General features: G+C 34.5%; 2 protein-coding genes and 1 long non-coding RNA gene across 5 annotated transcripts in view; all 3 read left to right on the top strand.

Annotated features, from left to right (window-relative positions):
* The first annotated feature begins 1,087 nt into the window (after nucleotides 1–1,087).
* LOC125681624 (uncharacterized) overlaps nucleotides 1,088–22,894 on the top strand; it is a 183,429-nt gene continuing 161,622 nt past the window's right edge. The window contains exons 1-2 of one of the 3 annotated variants that reach the window (XM_056153634.1): nucleotides 1,088–1,164; nucleotides 1,259–1,304. In XM_056153634.1, the coding sequence (XP_056009609.1) occupies nucleotides 1,269–1,304 (36 nt within the window). In that variant the 5' untranslated portion in view covers nucleotides 1,088–1,164; nucleotides 1,259–1,268. The remainder of the gene's footprint in view (nucleotides 1,165–1,258; nucleotides 1,305–22,894) is intronic. The other 2 variants (XM_056153635.1, XM_056153637.1) reach the window with 2 other exon arrangements.
* Nucleotides 13,347–14,061, top strand: LOC125681631 (uncharacterized). Its single transcript, XR_007372288.2, has 2 exons — nucleotides 13,347–13,620; nucleotides 13,715–14,061. It is a non-coding gene; the product is annotated as an uncharacterized LOC125681631 (long non-coding RNA).
* Nucleotides 15,463–22,894, top strand: part of LOC125681623 (uncharacterized) — a 121,988-nt gene continuing 114,556 nt past the window's right edge. The window contains exon 1 of the mRNA XM_056153633.1: nucleotides 15,463–15,571. The gene's annotated coding sequence lies outside the window, so the exon portion shown is untranslated. The remainder of the gene's footprint in view (nucleotides 15,572–22,894) is intronic.

Here is a 22,894-nt window from a genome sequence, read left to right as displayed (position 1 = left end):
TCAATTTCCTTGTGTTTGATATCATTGTCTTTGTCTCGTTGAGACGAGAAAAATGGTCTAAGAAACAATGCTGTAGTGTGTATAATAAGACAATCACCCCCTATAAGGATTGCATTTTACTCGGAAAACCTGGAGACGGCCTTTTTTGTGGCAGAATTTGCCACATAAAAAAAAACCGACTCCAGGTTCTCCACACATATTGAGAGCTGGAACTCCTTTGGCTGTTCTATTTGTCCATCAGCACAATCTGACTCTGCAACAGGACAACGCAAGGCCGCATGTAGCAAGGGTGTGCTCGGATTTTCTGCAGACGAAAAACGTGGTTATTCTTCCATGGCCAGCGTTCCCACCAGACCTTAATCCAATTGAACATCTATGGGACGAGCTGGATAAACGAGTTAGACGCCGTCCCAATCCACCAACCACCATCCAGGATTTAGAGCAGGCCTTGTTGCAGGAATGGAACAATATCCCTCAGGTTACCATCAACAAGCTTATTAACTCTAAGACAAGACGTGTTCAGGCTGGAATTGATGCAAACGGAGGACATACGCGATATTAAAAGTCACTGTAATGCAGTCATTAAATTGTTACCTTGTATGGACAGAGAGAAGCTGTGATATTATTCTTAACCGTTCAACACAGCAACATGAGACATGTTTGATTTTTATCACAGGACGGTTTACTGCATTTAAACTTTAAAAGAATAAAAATGAGATGTAAACTGAAGAATTAAATTATCATGTATAATCTGAATATGCGTTTCTTTTTTTGTTGAGTATATATCGTTTCCATACCACACAAAGTATTCTACAGTAACTGTAATGAACTACGATATTCAGCTTCCAAGTAAAAAATGATATTAAAAAATTCACTACGAGCGGGCATATAAAATGATTTTAAAAATTCCCAACGAGCAGGCATATGAAAAATGGTTTTGAAATTTACTACAAGCACGAACGGGTAAATAGCAATAGGCCACCCAAGAGCTAAACGGCCAATGAGAATTTACATTTCATAAATTTAACATATTCATGCAATGGAAACTCAGTATCAGAGTGTCATTGTTGCAATCTTCAGTAGTGATAAAAATACACTTGAATTTGTAAAACTTCTCTATCATTCGTAAGAAGGCTTTCCTACAGAACAGGTCCAGAATCACAGGTATGATTGACAGTATAAGTCTGTACGTGTCGGAATGATTATGCATATCATCAAGTTCCTACTAATGCAAATTCTATAATCATATCCATTTTAGGCAGAAGAAAATGAGGACTATTATTTTATTTCACTGCATCCTATCTGTGAGTATTTCAACAAATACTAAATCTGCTCTAGTTAGAAGTCCTCATGCATGTGGTCGGTGTAACAAAATAAAACACGAGAGGTTCATTTACTTTATTTTGTCTAACACATGACATGTATTCTACATTTTAATGATACAATTAATCGAACATTTTTGGTTGAAAGTCCTGATATAAAATTCATTTTTTTTACATTTATGGTTTTATCAATACGATTATCAAATCGTTTGCAATTTTTGAATTATCTGAGTATAATTATCTGTTTTGCAAGGGTTATAGGTATTTTGCATCAAGTTCTCTATTCTGTTCCATAACAAAAAAACTTCTTTCACTGCAATACAATATACAAATACACGATAAATTGTTTCTGGTTCCTGCTGACAATATTAGAAATCCTCAATCCCGTCGTGTAATGTTTTACATATTTTCTAAGTTAGGTAAGTTCTACGTTTAGAAATTATTCATATCTTTCCAGAATTATTTCACCGGTAACCGTAGCCTAGTGGTGAGGGAGTTCGCTCCACGTCCGGAAGTTCCGAATTCGACCCCCACACCGCGTCAAACCTAAGACGTAAAAGCCATTTTGTTTCACGCGTGAGATCATACTATTGTGAAACAGATCAATCTATTGTTTTGTTTGTGTTGATTAGGACAGTGGCATGTTTATCAAAAGTTACAATGTCACTCTTCAGAACAAGACTGGCGTCATGGCAATTATCTTTGATTATCAGAAAGTTCATAAATGTTAAAGCGAACATATATAGGGTATTTTATGTATTTGTATAAACGTACGAATTTTCTACTTTTGTTGGTTAGAAAATGTCGTGGCAATGGAAAATATTGTCCAAGTCCTCAAATTTCGCCAATGCAGGAGTTACAAAGGAAATGATCACACATCGTGTTTAAAGATAGGGTCAATGCATCATTTACACCTTGGTCCCCATTTACTCTGTATCGTTTCCAACCAGGTCATTTCTCAATACTACATTGTGACTGTACTTCAAGGTCCACGCAATGTCGTTCATTTTTGAAAATACACGAGGGTGATGCTTTACGACAGCAAAGTGTTTTCAAACATGAAATTTATTAGGCTTTTTTAATTCACATTTTAATTTCATTTCTTTCGGGGATCCTAGCCGTTAAAATAGACGTACTATATTCATCAACATTCTTACGTATATTGTCATATTTACATCGCATTTAAGAGGAAATGGTTATCAGTACAGTTTGTAGAGACATTGAAGACAAAGACACTGGAGATAGATATATATAATACAGAGAAAAGGACATTAGAATATCTCTATTATTCACAATCTCCCCGAACGACTGGCAGCATCCACATTACCGAAGTACACATGTAGTAAGCTGACGTCTATAGTAAATACACATGTAGTCAGCTGGTGTCTACAGTAAATACACATGTAATAAGCTGGTGTCTACAGTAAATACACATGTAGTAAGCTGGCGTCAACAGTAAGTACACATGCAGTAAGCTGGTGTCTACAGTAAATACACATGTAATAAGCTGGTGTCTACAGTAAATACACATGTAATAAGCTGGTGTCTACAGTAAGTACACATGTAGTAAGCTGACGTCTACAGTAAATACACATGTAGTAAGCTGGCGTCTACAGTAAGTACACATGTAGTAAGCTGACGTCTACAGTAAATACACATGTAGTAAGCTGACGTCTATAGTAAGTACACATGTAGTAAGCTGAAGTCTACAGTAAATACACATGTAGTAAGCTGGTGTCTACAGTAAGTACACATGTAGTAAGCTGGCGTCTACAGTAAATACACATGTAGTAAGCTGACGTCTATAGTAAATAAACATGTAGTAAGCTGACGTCTATAGTAAATACACATGTAGTAAGCTGACGTTTATAGTAAATACAAATGTAGTAAGCTGGTGTCTACAGTAAATACACATGTAATAAGCTGACGTCTACAGTAAATACACATGTAGTAAGCTGACGTCTATAGTATATACAGATGTAGTAAGCTGACGTCTACAGTAAATACACATGTAGTAACCTGACGTCTATAGTAAATGCACATGTAGTAAGTTGACGTCTATAGTAAATACACATGTAGTAAGTTGACGTCTATAGTAAATACTCATGTAATAAGCTGACGTCTATAGTAAATACACATGTAATAAGCTGACGTCTACAGTAAATACACATGTAGTAAGCTGGTGTCTATAGTAAATACACATGTAATAAACTGACGTCTATAGTAAATACTCATGTAGTAAGCTGGTGTCTACAGTAAATACACATGTAATAATCTGACGTCTATAGTAAATACACATGTAGTAAGCTGACGTCTATAGTAAATACACATGTAGTAAGCTGGCGTCTATAGTAAATACACATGTAGTAAGCTGACGTCTATTGTAAATACACATGTAATAAGCTGGTGTCTACAGTAAATACGCATGTAATAAGCTGGCGTCTATAGTAAATACACATGTAGTAAGCTGACGTCTACAGTAAATACACATGTAGTAAGCTGGTGTCTACAGTAAGTACACATGTAGTAAGCTGGCGTCTATAGTAAATACACATGTAGTAAGCTGGCGTCTATAGTAAATACACATGTAGTAAGCTGACGTCTACAGTAAATACACATGTAGTAAGCTGGTGTCTACAGTAAATACACATGTAATAAGCTGACGTATATAGTAAATACACATATAGTAAGCTGACGTCTATAGTAAATACACATGTAGTAAGCTGACGTCTACAGTAAATACACATGTAGTAAGCTGACGTCTACAGTAAATACACATGTAGTAAGCTGACGTCTATAGTAAATATACATGTAGTAAGCTGACGTCTACAGTAAATATACATGTAGTAAGCTGACGTCTATAGTAAATACTCATGTAATAAGCTGACGTCTATAGTAAATACTCATGTAGTAAGCTGACGTCTATAGTAAATACACATGTAGTAAGCTGACGTCTATAGTAAATACACATGTAGTAAGCTGACATCTATAGTAAATACACATGTAATAAGCTGACGTCTATAGTAAATACACATGTAGTAAGCTGGTGTCTACAGTAAATACACATGTAGTAAGCTGACGTCTATAGTAAATACACATGTAGTAACCTGGCGTCCACAGTAAATACACATGTAGTAAGCTGGCGTCCACAGTAAATACTCATGTAGTAAGATGGCGTTTACAGTTAGATCACATGTACTGCATTCATTACTGATACTACATTTGTTGGGTTCATCATTAAGATGACTACAGGTACCTCTTTTTACCTTAGTGCAAAAATATGTTGAACCACAGGGTTTTACAAAGCCATTGAGGTAATGCTGAAAACCAAAACAAACAAATTATATTCATTTGTCAGATTAAATTTTATCTTTAAAGTGATAATGTTTTTCCAAACAGATCCCCTGTAACACGTTGGATAGACAACTGATAGATTACCGTCTACACTACTAGTCTAAATTACCCCAGCAGACAAGTACAGGAAATCTTTTATCTGTCATTTTGTATGATTATGTGCATTTTCTATCAAATATTTTTCAAGTATTTTTTCCATATCTATCACCATTTGGAGATTTAGAAATCTTATCAGTGCCACAAGTTAAATCACAGTTCGCCTCAAACATTGTTTTACTAATTGTTTACGCTGAACGTTTCTATGTACATAATATACTGCCCTCAGAGTCAACCAACACAGGTGTGTTAAATACAAGTCCTTCTCATTTCAACTGTAACTTTGACACTTGGGACAGACCCACCAAGGTATGACACGAAACATGCAGACACAGGGGGACCCGGACTACCTTGACGAACGTCAAGAACGTTACCACGAAGCCAAAATGACAAATGTTTAGTCTTGTGGTAACATTCCTGACGTCAGATCGGTACATTTGTGTTCAGTTCCCAGTGCAGGTATAAAGGCAAATTTTGACTCCCATAGAATAATGACCGGGGGTCATTTTTCGACGTCGAAAAATGACCCCCATCCAGTATTCTATGGGAGTCAAAATTTGCCTCTACACCGGCATTACAGAGTGAGACTTCCCCCATTCTGAAATCCCCTCCCCAAAAATATGGCTGGCAGTATGTAAATGAGTCAGACTTCTCCATGTAGAATGGCCTAAAATATAATCAAGATTAGGGCAAGTCTTCAATTAATGGAAACTTTTTCTAAATGGAAAGCGTTAGGAAAGGGGAATTTGAAATGAATACACTGTTCATTATTTTGTTACTTCAGGGTGTTTAGTGTAGTTTAGTTTTGATGTTTTCCGCCATACTCAACAATTTTTCAGTTATCTGGTGGCGCCCAGTTTTTGTTGGTGGAAGAGAGAACCCAGATACGATGTACCGGGAAGAGACCACCGACCCTCCGAAAGTAACCTGGGGAACTTTCTCACTTACATGGTGTTTAGAGAATGAGTGTATAGAGCTGACCGGACTTCACTTTGCAAGCACCATAAAACTGGATGGAGATAGCGGATGTGACGACACGCACTATACAGCACAAACACAACCCGTTATAATTTCTCATAAGTGTTTGAATAATAAAACCGAGGTATGGTATAATTATAGGTTTTAAAGTAATTCCACCCTACTGTGATGTCATCAGATTTTGCAAAATCAATGATTCATTTAGATTTATGCATGATAGGATCATAAATTTTGTTGGAGTCTTTTCCTATATTTATTGTATAAAATCTTGTTAAAAATAAAATATTTCGAAAGTCTAAGGTACAGATGAATAATCAATTATACGTATTAAAATATTGAATCCAAGGGTAATAACTCTGTTTCTATTGATTTCTTTATCAAGTCTATTATGCGATAGATTTCCTTTATTTTCTACAGACATTTTGTATAATTTTGTGAAGATAAGAGTTTCATGAAATTGTTATGAATGCTAATATATCGTCATAACCAGTTTGTAAGGAATTTTGATAATGCTGTTTAAGGAAAATTGCAATTTTCTGACGGTGATATATGATTCTGTTTAAGTGCGTCTCACATCTTAAAAAGTGTTATGACCAATGTATTTTATTTGATAATTTGTTAGTATTAACTCTAATGAATGGAAATAAATACACATTTTAAACTTGTATCAGATAATTGCTGTTATAAAATTTAGAAATTCATTTCAAAATTAAGGATTATCTCCCTCATGCATAGCTCTTATCCTTGGACGAATTTGGCTCCACTTTTTTGGCACGCTGTTTTTGGCTATATTTAGTTCTCAAACTTCATAGTTATTTCGGATTTCAAACATTTCGGTTGAGCATCACTGAAGAGACATTATTTGTCGAAATGCGCATCTGGTGCATCAAAATTGGTACCGTATAAGTTTTACATTATGACCCCTGGGTCGAGGCCTCTGCTGGTGGACTGTTAGTCCCCGAGGGTATCTACAGCCCAGTAACTAAGTACTTCGTTACTAGCTTGAAAATACGGATGTATATTTAATTTCTGTTACAAAATTTAGAAATTCATTTCAAAATTAAGGATTATATCCCTCATGCATAGCTCTTATCCTTGGACGAATTTGGCTCCACTTTTTTGGCACGCTGTTTTTGGCTATATTTAGCTCTAAATCTTCATAGTTATTTCGGATTTCAAACATTTTGGTTGAGCATCACTGAAGAGACATTATTTGTCGAAATGCGCATCTGGTGCATCAAAATTGGTACCATATAAGTTTTACATAAAACTGCGAGTATGGAGTTACCTTCAGTAATCTTTCAGATCTGCACCGTAATTGATTCAATCATCAACTTGCAATTTCGACTTTGCAATTACTCAATCCATGATATGTGTTCATAAAATCAAAATGTATTTGTTTGCATAAAAATAGAGAAATAAATTTAACGTAAGCTGAATACAAGACAAGGAACGCGATATTGATTAGGCGTACTAGTCTGTAGGCACTGTGTTCCGTTCTATATCTCCCCTTTCTGTGTATACTGTACAAATTAGCATACTACATGTAGCTTCCAATTCAACATATAGGTGTTTTAGGGTAAGAGAGGTCCACGAGACGTATGGTATTAACCGTGGTGTGAGGTAAGAGAGGTGATACAGGTATTTTAGGGACGACTTGTTCCCCTGTAGAAGGAATTAACAGTCCGTGATACCCAGAAGAACAAAATCAAATTGCTGATCTACAGGAAATTTTATTTCATGTACTACATAATGAAATATTAACCTATTAATACAGGAGTGTTGATTCAATAGGGCTATTCTTCTGTAAATATCATCGTTTACGATCCAATCTTCGATGGAACGAAAAGAGATGTACCAGATAGCACAACAACAACCGAAACAGCAACTGCAATGTACAGAGGAGGTCATGGTGCTCACAAATTTACCATCATGTGTAAGGACATTCCAAACGACGAAGTCACTCAGAATATTGAACATGTGTTCGACTACGCGTAGGTTTAATTACATACATGTATTCTTATAACGCTTTTGAAATTCCAAATAAAATGTTTATTATACTGAAACCATTGTGCATTTACATGCTGTCGGTCTTAGCGCCTGGTAGAATCGTATATAGGTGTAGATGATGGGGTGAGCGTCTGACAGAATCGTATATAGGTGTAGATGATGAGGTGATACTCCGTTCGGCACAAATAATGCTCCATTATAAGAATGAATCATAACACCTTTGTCAGAAAGAAGAATGGTCATTTATTGAGGAAATATTTGACAAGAGTATTTTAACATATATACAAAGAGATGTGACACACAAATTAACAAATCCGAAAAATAAAAGACAATACAATAAATATAACAACAATGCCCTTGCACCTCTGTCAAACGGTTACTCTTCTATTAAGTGTTGAAAAGAACTTCAACTGAATTTAACTTCATGAAAAGATGAGTTCTGCTTGCGGATTCCTAAGCTATTTGCTACCTGGGTAAAATAAGGTTTAACCTAAAGACAATAGAGTTTCACCGGAATTACCGCCATTATGACGATGGTCCATTCCCTTGTGTTCGACTATATATACTGGTACGACATATACATGTATAGTAAATTCATTGTATCACAGAATTCGGGTCCAAAACGGGCCTAGCCCCTGTGACCAGTCTGCTGAAGTAAATGTAAAGGCAATGAATTCATATTTTAAAAAGTGAGGAGGGGAGGGGTGTAGTCCATATATCAAACTTTGCATGTAATGATAACGAGAACAGTTGTTAGAGAAGTAAAATGGGGAGGGGGCGCGGGGGGGGGGGTATTGCTACATGTGCCTGCATCACCGTTAGTGTACATGTATGTATATTTAACATTAGGCAAAATTCATGTAATTCTCATAGACATGTTCAGAAATTAAGTTTCTTTAGAAATAGTTAATTTAAATCCGAGACGTTGCGATTCGACGTACTCAGCTATTTTTTTTTTTTTCGTCGGATCAATACCTTTGATGCAACTGACTAACCGCATAATACATGCATATTCGAATGATAAACATTACAAATTTTAAGGAAAATATGATAATAACATGATTTGGTAATGGGAGAGGGGTTAAAATCCCAATTTTGCAAGTGGAACGTTTCTGGTAGTTTTATGAAGGTCGTTAGAAATTAAACATACAAACTAGACCTATATGTATACACAGAAAAGGGATGGGTCATTATCGGATCCTTGGGGTTCCGATCCCTTGTTATAAAGTGCAACCCGTATTTTTTCCAAAATTTTAGTTACACGAAAGTCACTAAAATTACCCTATCAATTGTTTAAACATTCTAGGAATTTTCTTCACGTTACACTAGAGATCGGGCTCAAAATTTCCATTATTTTTGTTGACAACTTGCATGGGTTACTGCAGACGATAAGGATTTGTTTAAAACTATGAGAAAATAATGAATGGATATTTCTTTCCATGGTACGATTAATTTTAAATCTACCTCCATAGAGAAAAGAGTTCTAAAAAGTCAGACGTAAATCGCAATCGTAAGTGTTACGACTACGATAGGTTTCGTGAAACGCTCGTATACGTGCGATTCAAATGATCTTAAACGTAATCGTACATTTACGATCTACGGTCGGTTAGTGAAATGGTCGCCTGAGCTTTTGAGCACAACTGCGCAGGATGCTATAACTAAGTATTTACTGGTTCAATACCCATCTCACTGGTGCAAACACATTACACATCTATTGCTGAACTATATCCAGTTGAAAAAAAAAATTGTGTCAATTCAAATTTTGAAAGGGTTTTGTTGGGATTATATTTTGTGGCGGAAGGAATGATTAATCAAAACGTTCTAAATCTGCGTGATATTACAGTTTCTGTTTCATCTAATATATTTTACACTCCTATACGTCTATTTCAGTTTTATAATTTATGATACAAGTAGTTGAGACTTGGAACTTGATCAAATGTTGTAATTTATTAATTTGGTTGATATATTTTTCCAAATATAACACAGAATCTTAAAAAAATTTAAATTGAGTTACTCGAAATTGTGTACAAAAGTTCAATATTTTTGTTGATAATTAAACAATTTGGTCTCCAACCCCCACGCAGTTGTGTTAAGTAGGGCCATAGAAATATGCCATGGGAAAAAAGCATTAATAAACAGATAAATTTTTGACAAATTCTGTACACACAACCCTTTTATACAAAAACAATATGTATATATAATTAAGTGCATACTGACCTCCCATTTATTTTCCACCAGACCGACAGTCTCTACATCAGCTGCATATCACGTGATCAAATATCAAGATAAAATCGTACCATGTATGCATAAATTGTTCCATTGGCACGATATCCAGATATTAGTGCAAGTTGAAGTTAATATAATTTCAAAGCATATTAATTTCTTAATTTGAAAAGTGATGAGAATTCAAGTTTATAGTGACTTGTAACATGTCTAATTTTTGCATTGATTATGAGAGATGCAGCGATTTTTGCGTATACGAAGTTGAATCTAGCCTGAAAAACATGTTTTCTTTTGAAGACACAACTTGCTCCCGTAACTTTCCTTTTGCACTGAAGTTCCCATGTCACATAAATCAAACATCTTTCACTCAAAAACCTCGGCGTGTCGTGCCAATGATGAAATGTTTATGTACGGAAACCCTGTTTATGCAAATGAGTCCATTGTGGAAGTCATTATACGTGCACATTAGGGGCGATATTAAGATCACAATATAATATGGATATTACTGTAGTATGTATGTTATATTAAGAAGAAATTGAAACTATCTAAATATCAAAGAGAATTAATATAACCCATTTGACAGAAACTTTTACATCGTTTGACAGCGATGGTAAATAACGAAAAAATATTTTGACATTTCCAACCGCACAAGGACTGTAGATATGTACAGTACAGGCAACGTAGATTTCTTGTTTTCCGCGTTCCCGCGGTGAGAAAAATCTCCCCCGATTTTATTACTAAATGTTTGAAAATTCGGCTTAAGAATTTTTTCTGTTTTTTTATTTGATTTGATTTAATGTTTTCCGCCACACTCAACAATTTTTCAGTTATCTGGTTTTTATTGGTGGAAGAGAGAACCCAGATACAGTGTACCTGAGAAGAGACCACCGACCTTCCGAAAGTAAACTGGGAAACTTTCTCACTTACCGGCGCGAGCGGGATTCGAACCCGCCCCGACAGAGGTGAGAGGCCGTGTGATATTGAGCACGATGCTCTAACCACTCGGCCACGGAGGCCCCTTTTCTGTTTTTAAAATCCAGTATTCCGTTTTGTATTTATTCATCATGTTTTTGTTTGTTGTTGTTGTTGTTTTCGGTTTTTTTGTTTGTTTGTTTCATTTATTCAATGTATTGTTAATTCATCTATCAAATTACGGATTGTACACAAGGAAGATGATTATTTTAAAGTAATCAAGGATTGGGTAGTTTTACTACATTTATATTAAACAAAGTATATATTTTCATGCGAGGTTAATTTAACACAAAACATCACTCTTATTGAGAGAGAGAGAGAGAGAGAGAGAGAGAGAGAGAGAGAGCATTGATAGATCTAGAACCCTGTTCGACCGTGGGGACACACGTCCTCTTATACACATATCCCCAACTACCCACATATACAATTACAGTACAACATCTTACTGAATTACAAATAATATAAATGTATCCATGTAGTACTTATCCTAATGCAGGTCACGGGCAGTCAGAGTGGACCTTCCAAAACAAACATTTGATATGGATTGAGTGAAACATTTTACATGACATTTTAAAACCACATTTTGGGTGATGTTCGCAGAGAAGCCATACTGCTTCAAAAGGACTTTTCCTCGCAAGACTCGTGCACGAGTATTTAAAAACTCGGATCCTCGGGTACACAGGAAGTATTACGCAACCATAGATCCACACTATTTACAACATAACAAGATGACTACGAAAATTCTAACATTAAATTTATCACTAAAACGTACATCTTCCAACAAATAATCCGATATGCAAGATTAATGTTCTAAACAAAAACGAGAAGATTCAAGAAGAATTTAAATTTACGTTTCATTTTCTCAATTAATCAAATACATGTACACATGTTGAAGACCGAGTTTTTGTAAAGATCAATGATCTTATTTTGAAATTTCAATACTCAATAAAAAGAAATATATGTATCAAACAAAGATACATGCCCTAACAATTTTAGTCCCAGTTTAATATATTCGCCATGGTTTCGCATTCCAACGAATAAAACATGATCATGCATGCATTTCAAAGCCCAAGAATTATTTTACAAATAGAAGTATTTTCATTTTATCTTATGACTTTTCACACAATGATCTTCGAGGAAATATCTAAGTTTCAGAATTGGGTTTTAGATTTATTTTAATACTTAACACATTCATTAAATACTGTAATATGAGATACCGATTTTTCTTAAAATCTATGCAATTATTTCTTTAATTTTTTTTTTTTTTATTTTGAAATTCAATTAAATGAAATGTATGCAGAAGAAAGATACTTGTCCATGCACGTGCAATTTGCATGTTTAATCTCAGCTGACTAGAAAACTACAATGTACACTGTAAGCCATGATCTGACAGGAAAGACAACTGTCAAGGTATAGATCTCGTCGACATGTTATCTAATATTTTCTAAACTCTAGTTTCAAATTAATTTCTAATAAAACGATGTTTATAAATACCGATTAACTTTCCCGTGATCATCACTGACAATACGAAACCAAAATAAGTAAATTATGTTTTACATTGTCGATTATACGGATAATGCACGTATATATTCTTTCTGAAATACTGCGAAAATTTTAATTCACAAACATACATGTTCATGTATAAGATTTAAATTGTACTTTTCAATTGATTCTATCCATTGGAAGTAAATGTCATTGGAGACAAGATACAGTATTCAGACCTGTCATCAACTGTGCAAATACAGGTAGTTTACTCCGCCGCGGTATAATCGTGGTCCCGCGAAGCCCCGCTATGAAAAACCGCGACGGTGTAATGCGGAATGGATTAACTTTATCGTCTCACACCTGCTTAACATGAGAAAAAAATACATTTAAACTTTTTACTTTGAAATTGTGTGATTATTCATGAATATGTCCGTCATCCGAATCCGTGTCATAGATGGTGCGCGATCTTCATTTAAGAAATAAGATATCATTTTTGAATGTTGTTGGGATATGACATGAAGTTGGTCACGTGATCAAATCCTATAACGCCCGAAGGCCGTTATAGTAGATTTGATCACGTACCAACTTCATGTCATATCCCAATAACATTAAAAAATGATATCTTATTTCTTATATTTATATTTTCTATTTTGATTTGTGTTCTTACCGAACCTCCATGATTATGTAGCAGATTACCAAAATAACGATCGTAGAACACAAAATATAGTTCGTAAGAGTGTTATCGAATAAAAAATTAGGAACAATATCAAAGAGAATATAAGATATGGATATATAATTGAAAATGTTAAAAAAAACCGAAACATGTGTAAAAATAAAGGTAATTTAGAGCGTAAAGTTAACTAAGCGAGAGGGTGGGGGGGGGGGGTCTAAATGACGACAAGAAGAGCGGAGTAAACTTAAGTAACATCCGTGGTGTGATTTAGTCGCGAACTGGTGTCGGTCTAGCTTACTAAGTTGAAAACGCAATTGTTGATCACAGATTTCGACAGAAATTCAAAGGATCTGAGAGAATTGATGTTGGCTATGATGGGTCAAGTAAACGTTAAGCTCTTAGTCAAGTTTTTGGAAAGAAACAACGGTATGTTCATCGTTAGGACTCGCGGTTGTAGCCATGCAGGAGACGATTCAAGACAGTAGGACAGATTTAGACCAAGTGCAGGTAGGTTGCGTCTTTTATTTACATTCAGTGTGTGTAAAATAAAATAAAAACGAACTGACGGAGTTTTTGTTCACTTGAGAGATTTCTGTTGTAGGATTTTAATGAAGACTCGCAGCAGTACCCGACATGAACATGTAAATTTTTCGAGCCTCAAAACCAGCCTCGCTTATAATCATGCCGAGTCATATCCGTTATGGAAGTTGCCAGGAAACAACAGGTTAACTTATCACCATGAAGTAAATACATGTAGGCTTATAACTCTGCCTACATGATTTCGCTTCCAATATCATAGAACTTTATTTTATAAATTCGCCATGCAGAAGTTGCAGACGGTATTTAAAACTGTATGAAATGAAACAACAGAACGATATATGTTTAATGTTTCTCTTTTATAAATTGATGAAATTCTTGTTTGTTTACAAAATAAACTGTATAAATATCCTGCTGCGTTTATTTCTGTTATGATGTCATTGCAGTGGCGGGTCCGAGGTTTACGAAAGGGTGTGTGTGAAAGACAAGCATTAGCCAAAATGCTTAGCCATTTTGGGTGCCAATCTGGAATTTTACTCACACTATTTCTATTATTTAAATTTGTGGCGAGAGGGGGGAGGGGGGTCTAAATCCCCCACTGCATTGCATAAGCAAGAAGCCAGGTGAAAATACAGGAACTGACTTTTGAAGCGGTGATTGTATTCATACGCAAGAACAAACTGATCACATGACCAAATTCATGTCACACGAAATTGAACATCAATTTCATTAGTACTGTCGTATAAGGAAGTGCATTGGCAAATGTAAATATTTGGATTTGAAATTCAAAATCGATTATGTCATATATATCAAATCAGAAGAAATATATTTTTATTGGTATATGCATCAATCAATTCTCATTTTCTGATTTACATACTAAATAGATTTAATGTCCTCTGTTGACTATACCGCTTTCTTGACTACAAACCCAAACATCAAAAACACCTACACTGAGTTACTATTTTAGTTGCTAATTGTTTGTGGTATGTCTATGCGAATATCAGATGATTATCACATTCAAACAGGACATACGGAAGATCATGCAAATATGGGGGAAATGGTTGCATGAAAATGGCATGATTTTTGCATGAATATCATGCAAATAAATTGACATGATATTTACATGCGCGAATTTTCATATGATCTTTTACTCGAAAAGAAACACGCATGGAATCCATGCAACCCACATCCATGATCAGTATTAATTTCGGCTTTCACGGTGCTAGTTCTCAGGAAAATAAAGAATAATGCAATCATCAGGAACTGAAAGCTAATTACACGGATCCGGATATTAACAGAACTGTGCTCCGACAAGTCCATCTCGGAATCTTACTTAAAACACTGGAAATTTCATCAACATTAATGAAGCATTGAGTCAATAGATAACTTAAAGGATTCAGCATAACGTGTTAATCTTTAGAAATTTACAATGTAAGTGTAAATTGATAGATCTACAAAGTGGAAGTCTATCATAATCCAAATGAAATGTTAACGGTCACTATAAATTCATATTGTACATACAGTATACATAATGCCATCGGCCACTTTAATTATATGCTTGCTGACAATTTTACTTTCCTCTAGTGAACATAATTTACAAGCAATTCCATATAACGGTTAAGAATAGTTGACTACCGGTATTTCGGATCCATTAATTTCATATTTTCCCCAATACTCGACTCTTTCTTTGAATCTAATTATCTATCTACCTATCTCGTTTTGCAAATTGTCGTTCCGAGTCCTTATACAGGATCTCGCACAGGACTTTTTGTTTAATTTACTCATCTGCCCAGGCGATTTTCTGGTTAAACTCAGATATACCACTGTTAGCTTATCAGTAAAGCACTAGAAATACTGAACATTTTGATAATTCTTGTACATTCGGTTTGGACTCCTTCTGATGTGTTGAGAGCTTCATCAGGTAATATTTTACTGACAATTTCTGTAGATAATGATATGGATGAAAAGAAATAGATTCATTTTCTAATTCATACGCATTTTTTTGTAAATTGTTCAATCCAATACTTACTGTTTCTTCTATACGTATTCAGCGAACGCACCCAGCAATAATCAATTGATACATGTACCAATTGAAACCAACACTAGTAATTGATGATTTTGTTATCATTATTAGGTCTTGTAGATAGTGACTGAATTAAATGTTCCTTATGTAACCTAAATGATCTCTCTCCGTATTGCAAATTAGATAATGATTTTACGAATGCAATCGTAATCCGTCATATGCCGAATAGTTGACCGTAGGGAAAATGAACGGTCGTTCATAATTTCAAAATTTGAATCTTAGTATTGCGAATGTGTTTCTAATGATAATTTTTATCCAGGGCGACAATTTAAGGGCAAAATTATGAATACACGTGGATTCTTCTCGTCAGAAGCAATAATCGGAAACATAAATGCACTATATGAATGACAAACAGGGAAAAAAACTGCTACTAGTATATTGTAAACAGTGGCTTGATTTCTTGGACATTGTCAGGTAGTGTACAACCTAATTTCGGTGAAATGTTTTAATTTTAAAGTTATAAGGCACAAACTTCTCAGAACAGTTCCGGGCCATTCGATATTTGACATATTGGACAGTTTTTGACTAATTACTTACTTTCAAGATCTGTGGCATCACAAAACATGTTCAACCAAAATAAACTTTTTGTGTTGATCCATGTGTTTGTACATATCAGTAACTCTTAATAGATTATTACAAAAAGTCGTAACAGTGACGTCTATACTCACGAGAAAATTAATAAAACATCAGATGAGTATCATCGATGTGACAGATCGTTTGTCTCGGAAGCGGAGAGGTGTCCTTCGTTCAATGAGATGTATGCAAGTAATATATTCATAAATTTTCAACAACAAAAAAATGATACACTGTACATATAGGCCTAGTCAAAACTATTATAAGTATAACTAACATTGAACACTTACTCCAATCTATGTTGATCATGTTGTAAACCAGTCGCAACTTCTCGGGTTGTTTTTCAGCTTACATGTTTTAAAAAATATCTTATAAAGATAAATTGATAAGATATCTTCTGTTTTTATAAGATATCCCATAAACATAAACTTTACAAGATATCTTGCTTAATGTGCGAAATATTTTTATAAACTTTGAGATATCTTATATAGTTTATACATGTACGATATTTTATATTCTATGATATATATTATAAATTGTAAATTATGTGAGGTATCTTACAGAATTTATTAGGTATCTTACTAAATATAGACCGGTCGCGGTCTCGTGGTAGAGCATTCGCTTCGTAACCGGGAGGTCGTGAGTTCCAGCACCGCTCTTAAATTGCCATGACCGCGTCAAACCTACGACGTTAAGTAGTGATTGCTCCTTCGCCAAACGCTCGGCATTTAGAAGTGAGAATCATGGATTTTTCGGATGTGGCCTTAAAAATGAAGGTCCCGTATCACGAAAGGCATTGACACGATCAAGAACCTCTCATTGCTACAGCCCTGGGTGCTAAGCATTGGTCTAAATCGGTGGTACTTCACCCATAGCTGGTGACATCTCAATATGAGTAAAAACTTCTCGACCGGACATAAAAAAAACAACAATCAACCAACTTATTAAAAATAGAAGATTTCTCATAAATTATATAAAAAGCCTTTATAGAGGAATCAATATAAATGTGGCGTGCCATACGTTCTGGAAATATCCATACGGCTCAAGACTAAAATCATGGATTGAAGAAATAAATAGACGTACTCTTGAAACTTTGAAACTTTTTTTTATTTCACTAAAGGCTCCACATGGAGCATAATAGTTCAAAAAAGATAAAATCAACAACAACAATGTTGAGCACAATGGCTGAAACACAACTAAAAGGTAATGTCACAAAAATATGGACAGTAATAGCTTGATAAATTTGGCAAGTCCTATCATAGAATCCACTATATGAATGCAACATAAAATCAATCAGATCATTGAGAGAAATATAGAAAACAAAATAGGTGATGAATGATCACCCTGTCTAACTCCAATATTTGAAGTAAAAAAATGCGAACAAATAAAGCCATCTCTAACACAAGATTTGACATTCTTATGCAAATTTTGAATAACAACTATTTATTTAGCTCTAAAACTTCATAATTATTTCGGATTTCAAACATTTCGGTTGTGCATCACTGAAGAGACATTATTTGTCGAAATGCGCATCTGGTGCACCAAAATTGGTACTGTATAAGTTTTACATTATGACCACTGGGTAGAGGCCTCTGCTGGTGGACTGTTAGTCCCCGAGGGTCTCTACAGCCAAGTAGCTAAGTAATTCGTTACTAGCTTGAAAATACGGATGTATATTTAATTGCTGTTATAAAATTTAGAAATTCATTTCAAAATTAAGGATTATCTCCCTCATGCATAGCTCTTATCCTTGGACGAATTTGGCTCCACTTTTTTGGCACGCTGTTTTTGGCTATATTTAGCTCTAAAACTTCATAGTTATTTCGGATTTCAAACATTTCGGTTGAGCATCACTGAAGAGACATTATTTGTCGAAATGCGCATCTGGTGCATCAAAATTGGTACCGTATAAGTTTTACATTCAACAATGGCCTCCATTTTTGCAGTACGTACTTACCGATGGGGTCCTAAGCTACATGTACCGATAAATAGTAGTAATAAATATGGTGTTCTAAAGCTTACGGTATCAAAATCTTTATTAATATGGGCTGAGTTTTAACAGGTTGTATCATATTTTTAATCATAACAAAGTTTAGTTTCTTCGATTTTACGAAGAATACTTTTAAAATACGTATTTCGTTTAATCGAAGAGATAACAAAGAAGGGGGGGGGGGGGGTATAGACCTATATCCAGTATTTGGTGCGTAATTCTATCCAAGTAATGGTACATGTACAATCAATACCAAAACTTTCATATCAAAAACAGAAGATAAATAACATACACCCCGGAACAAAAGCAGGACGAAACCAAGTGTCAATGTAAATATAATTGGGTATGTACCATTGTTTTCAAAAAAGGGGAACACAGGGTGAAGTTGACTTCATAATAGTCTGAAAATTCTTGACAAGCAAAAACAAACAAACATAACAAATTTCCAAATTCTAAATCATGGAGGAGGAAAGGGGGCGGGGTGGGTCGGGTGCGTTTCCACCGCTTTACTATCATTTTTGTTATTTCAGTGTAATTTATCAAAACCGAAAGAGGTTTTAATTAATTTTTCAATATTTACCAACCAAGTAAGATTCTATTATAGCTTACGGACTTCACCTCACATATGAAGCGATATCAAAGGTGGAAGCGTTTCGGGGTTTGTTTGCAAAATTAATTTATAGGTATACAATGTAGATGCATGTACTGATTTTATGCAATGTTGGCCTCACAAATAATTGAACACGAACGTGCGGTACAGGCAATCTCCACAGCGGAGGTTAACTCATATCATACAGGTTCAAGGCTTAAAAATAACTCAATATGTTGGAGAATCATTTCTTATAGCTTGCTTTTAAGATAATCAAGCTGTTTTTAAGATAATCTGTTTTTGAGATAATTAAACTGCTTTTAAAGATACTGGAGGGTCTTGGAGTATAAACAACCATAATTTGTCTCCTGATTCACGTGGATAAAACTTCCTTGTAATACTGGATGTCTCTGATATAGCCCACCATCAGCACTATGAGGAGGAAGTACAGTGGGACTTCTAGTGGCGAATCCAGGATTTGTTAACAGGGAATAAAAGCCGCGTGGGGAGTCGAAAGACCGCGAAAGGGCCCAGGACAAAGCACCGGTAGGGGCCCAGTAGGCGAATCCCCCGGAAGCTCCAATAGGTTACTTTATGAGTTATTGTTGCTACGCTTTATACATAATGAATCAATAAATAACAACAAATACTTTCTTTGGTCATAGAAAGGGACCCCCTCCTCTAAATACGCTTCTGACTTGTCATCACCCACTACATGTACATGTAACTCCAATGTAAATAAGTTGAGTAAGACTTAGTCCTGCATACATGTACATAGAGAAAGACAATTTACATGTATAATTCCAATGTTATTTATTACAATTGTTTTGATTGGACAAAACTAAAGCTGAACAAGAGTTTATACATCAATAAATCCGAAAACGCGATGTATTCGTTCACGCCTGAAAACAAATAACATAGTGCGGGGGAAACTATTCAAAATTTTGTAATTTTTAATAAAGTGAATGAATTAGAATTATAAGAATCAAACATTCTTTTTGAAGAATTTATTGATGTGTAAACTCCGGACATTTTACTCACAAACTTAACATAAAAGTGCGAAGCAGCACTTTTATGTTAAGTTTGTGAGTAAAATGTCTGGAGTTTACACATCGATAAATTCTTCAAAAAGAATGTTTAATCCTATAATTTTGATTGATTCTTTTCTGCAATCATATAGTGAAGTCACCAGCTTTAAGATTGGGTGCAACAATTGCTTTTTCTCTGCTTTAAAACACGTTGGTCCTTTAGCAGCGAGAGTTCTTTATCACACCAAACTATACCGGAGATACAGAGTGGTTAATATTTTCACTCGTTTGTTAACTTTTAATTTTCACTCGTTTGTTAACTTTAATTTACAAACTCCAAGTTAATCCAAAAGTACCCAAAGTGTTATCCGAGCTCTTGATATGAAGTGTTGGGAATATTTCTGATGCAGACAGGCAACAGACAGAAGATCACCTGGGTTATGGCTCAGGTGTGGTGATGAATAACAACTCCACATTTCATCATTAAATTTAATTGTATAATCACATGGTGTACCGCATACCGGTATTTCATGTTTAAACATTCTAGTAAAGTGTAATTCAATCCACAGTCTATAAAAAGCTAAACTGCAATAGCAAGGACATTTATTTTGAAATAGAATTAGTGCATTGTATTGCGATATATTTTTCACAATGCGGCACGAATTATTTCCCTCTGAATACAGGGATCACACAACACGCTGTGGTCCTCAATTCATAGCGTCAATATAAGGAGTAGATAGAAAATATACTTGATTGTAAATTAGGTGCTAGTTAAGAATTTTTTAAAGAATTATTTGCAATTAATGACAAATAATGTGAATGCACAATCATTTCAGTCGCTGATTATATTTACGTGTCCGTTGTGTAATTTCGTCCCATACAATATTAGGTCATGATGTAACAGTCTGTAATTATTAGTATTCGACGTATTTAGATCAGGGTCAAGATATCTTTAGTATACATGTATCATAAATTCTTCATTATTAATCTTAATAAATAATTCAGACGACCAAAACACAGTTAGATATGCAGTAGGTGCATGTGCAAAAAAAAGGGGGGGGGGCGAACCAGCCAATAGATCGAACTAGATAATTAAAAGCGTGACTAATGCATCAAAATCTATACATTAACAACAATACATTGTCACAGCATCTATTGTGACATCATCCCCTGGATTACATATCTTTCGTCATTTACTAAATGAAATAGGGAGTGGCTATGGCTGATACATGTAATTCGTTGAACCTACAGTTTTATGAATGAAATTAATAGTGATCGGTTGTGACTGAAAAGAGAAACAATGATCTAGGGAAGATTAGCTCAAACATAGTGTAACAAGGAAAATTTTACCTATTTATATCAATGAAAACAAACTATTTAATATATAGAGAGAAAAGACAATTTCCCTTCCCTATCTAATCGTTACTGTGGTAATCAACTGGACAGTGGTCATTTTACTATCTGATTAAAATACAAATCTCCCTAACAGCGCTGTTTGAGGGATCTGTGTTTTAATCAGATTGATCATTTTGCCGACTAAATAAAAGTAATGCAGATAATATAGATGTCTATTTTTATTATACGTGAGAGTCTAATGATTTTGTCACATCATAACGCTCATAAACGTGAAAAATTTATTGAATCATATTGATAAATCTTATAGGTATTGATAGATATATTTAATAGCTTGCTCTGTTCATAGTTCAAGTTCATTTATTCGCTCAAACCACATTATATATGGTACATGAGGTACATTAGATCAACATATAATTATACATTTGAGTAAGAATAAGGTCAGAGTATGTACAAATATACAATATAATACATACTTGTTATGAATTTTTTTTAAATACAAAATATGTCAAGGAGAACAGACTAAATCGTAGATATTGAGGAAAAGATACAGAGTTTTTTTAAAAAGTGTTTTAATCTTACTGGCTGACATAATTTCATGTTTAATCACATAAGGTCTAATGATTATATGTCTAATTTATTATATTTACCAAGAGCTAAAACTGAAAATTTTAAACGTTCATACACCTACTCTTCTGCATTCCTTTAGAACAACCTGTCTCAAAAAGTTCGAAACTCTGGTTCGGTTGGCATTTTTAAAGCTATAAATTTGATGAAATATTTTCATAGAAGTAGCACTTAAACATCGTGCTTTCCTCGTTTTGTTCAGGTGTGCCAAATATAGTTGTGATATGGCACTGTGTGCGTGTGTCTTATGCTATCTTTTCTCCTTTCCTTTTATGTCATGTATTCATATTTAGGTAATAATTTTATCACTAATTAGGTGTGTATTATGCTATATTTTTTCACCTTTTCCTTTTATATCGTATTCATGTTTAGCTACTAATTTTAGATGTTAATTTTATGTTTGTGTAAATGTTTTAATGCAGGACCACAATGGAAACTAGCTATATGCTAATTTGTGTAATCCTGGATAAATAAAGGCTATTATTATTACGTCTTATGTAGTACCTACTGTGTAGGTCTTTTCTAATATTTGACAAAATACTACATTCTAATATATAATGGGATGCACTTTTTGATTTGTTACACAAACTCTTTCATCAATCATTTCAAAAATCTCTCCTCACAAAAATATTAACAGCTTTGAAGGAGAAACTTCAGACTTACTGTGCGACTACATATGCCAGAAGTGGTGTTAATCAAATGTGGATTCTGAAAAATTCTAAAGAACTTTTAGTAAACTTGAAATCGCAGAATTTTTCCCAAATCAATAACATTAAAACCTATGACTTTTCAACACTATACACGACCATTCCTCACGATAAATTAAAGACTAGACTTTTTTTTACATCATAGACAGTTGCTTCTTCAACACAAACGGAAAACGGAAATATTCATATCTAGTGATCAGTGATTGAAAAACTTACTTTGTTAAACACCACTCTGATTCCACGCACAAGTATTGTGAAGTTGAAATACAAAATATGCTAGAGTTCCTCATTGAC

Source organism: Ostrea edulis, chromosome 2 (assembly GCF_947568905.1).
Source record: "Ostrea edulis chromosome 2, xbOstEdul1.1, whole genome shotgun sequence".
Lineage (NCBI taxonomy): Eukaryota > Metazoa > Mollusca > Bivalvia > Ostreida > Ostreidae > Ostrea > Ostrea edulis.
This window is presented reverse-complemented; position numbering and strand designations above follow the sequence as displayed.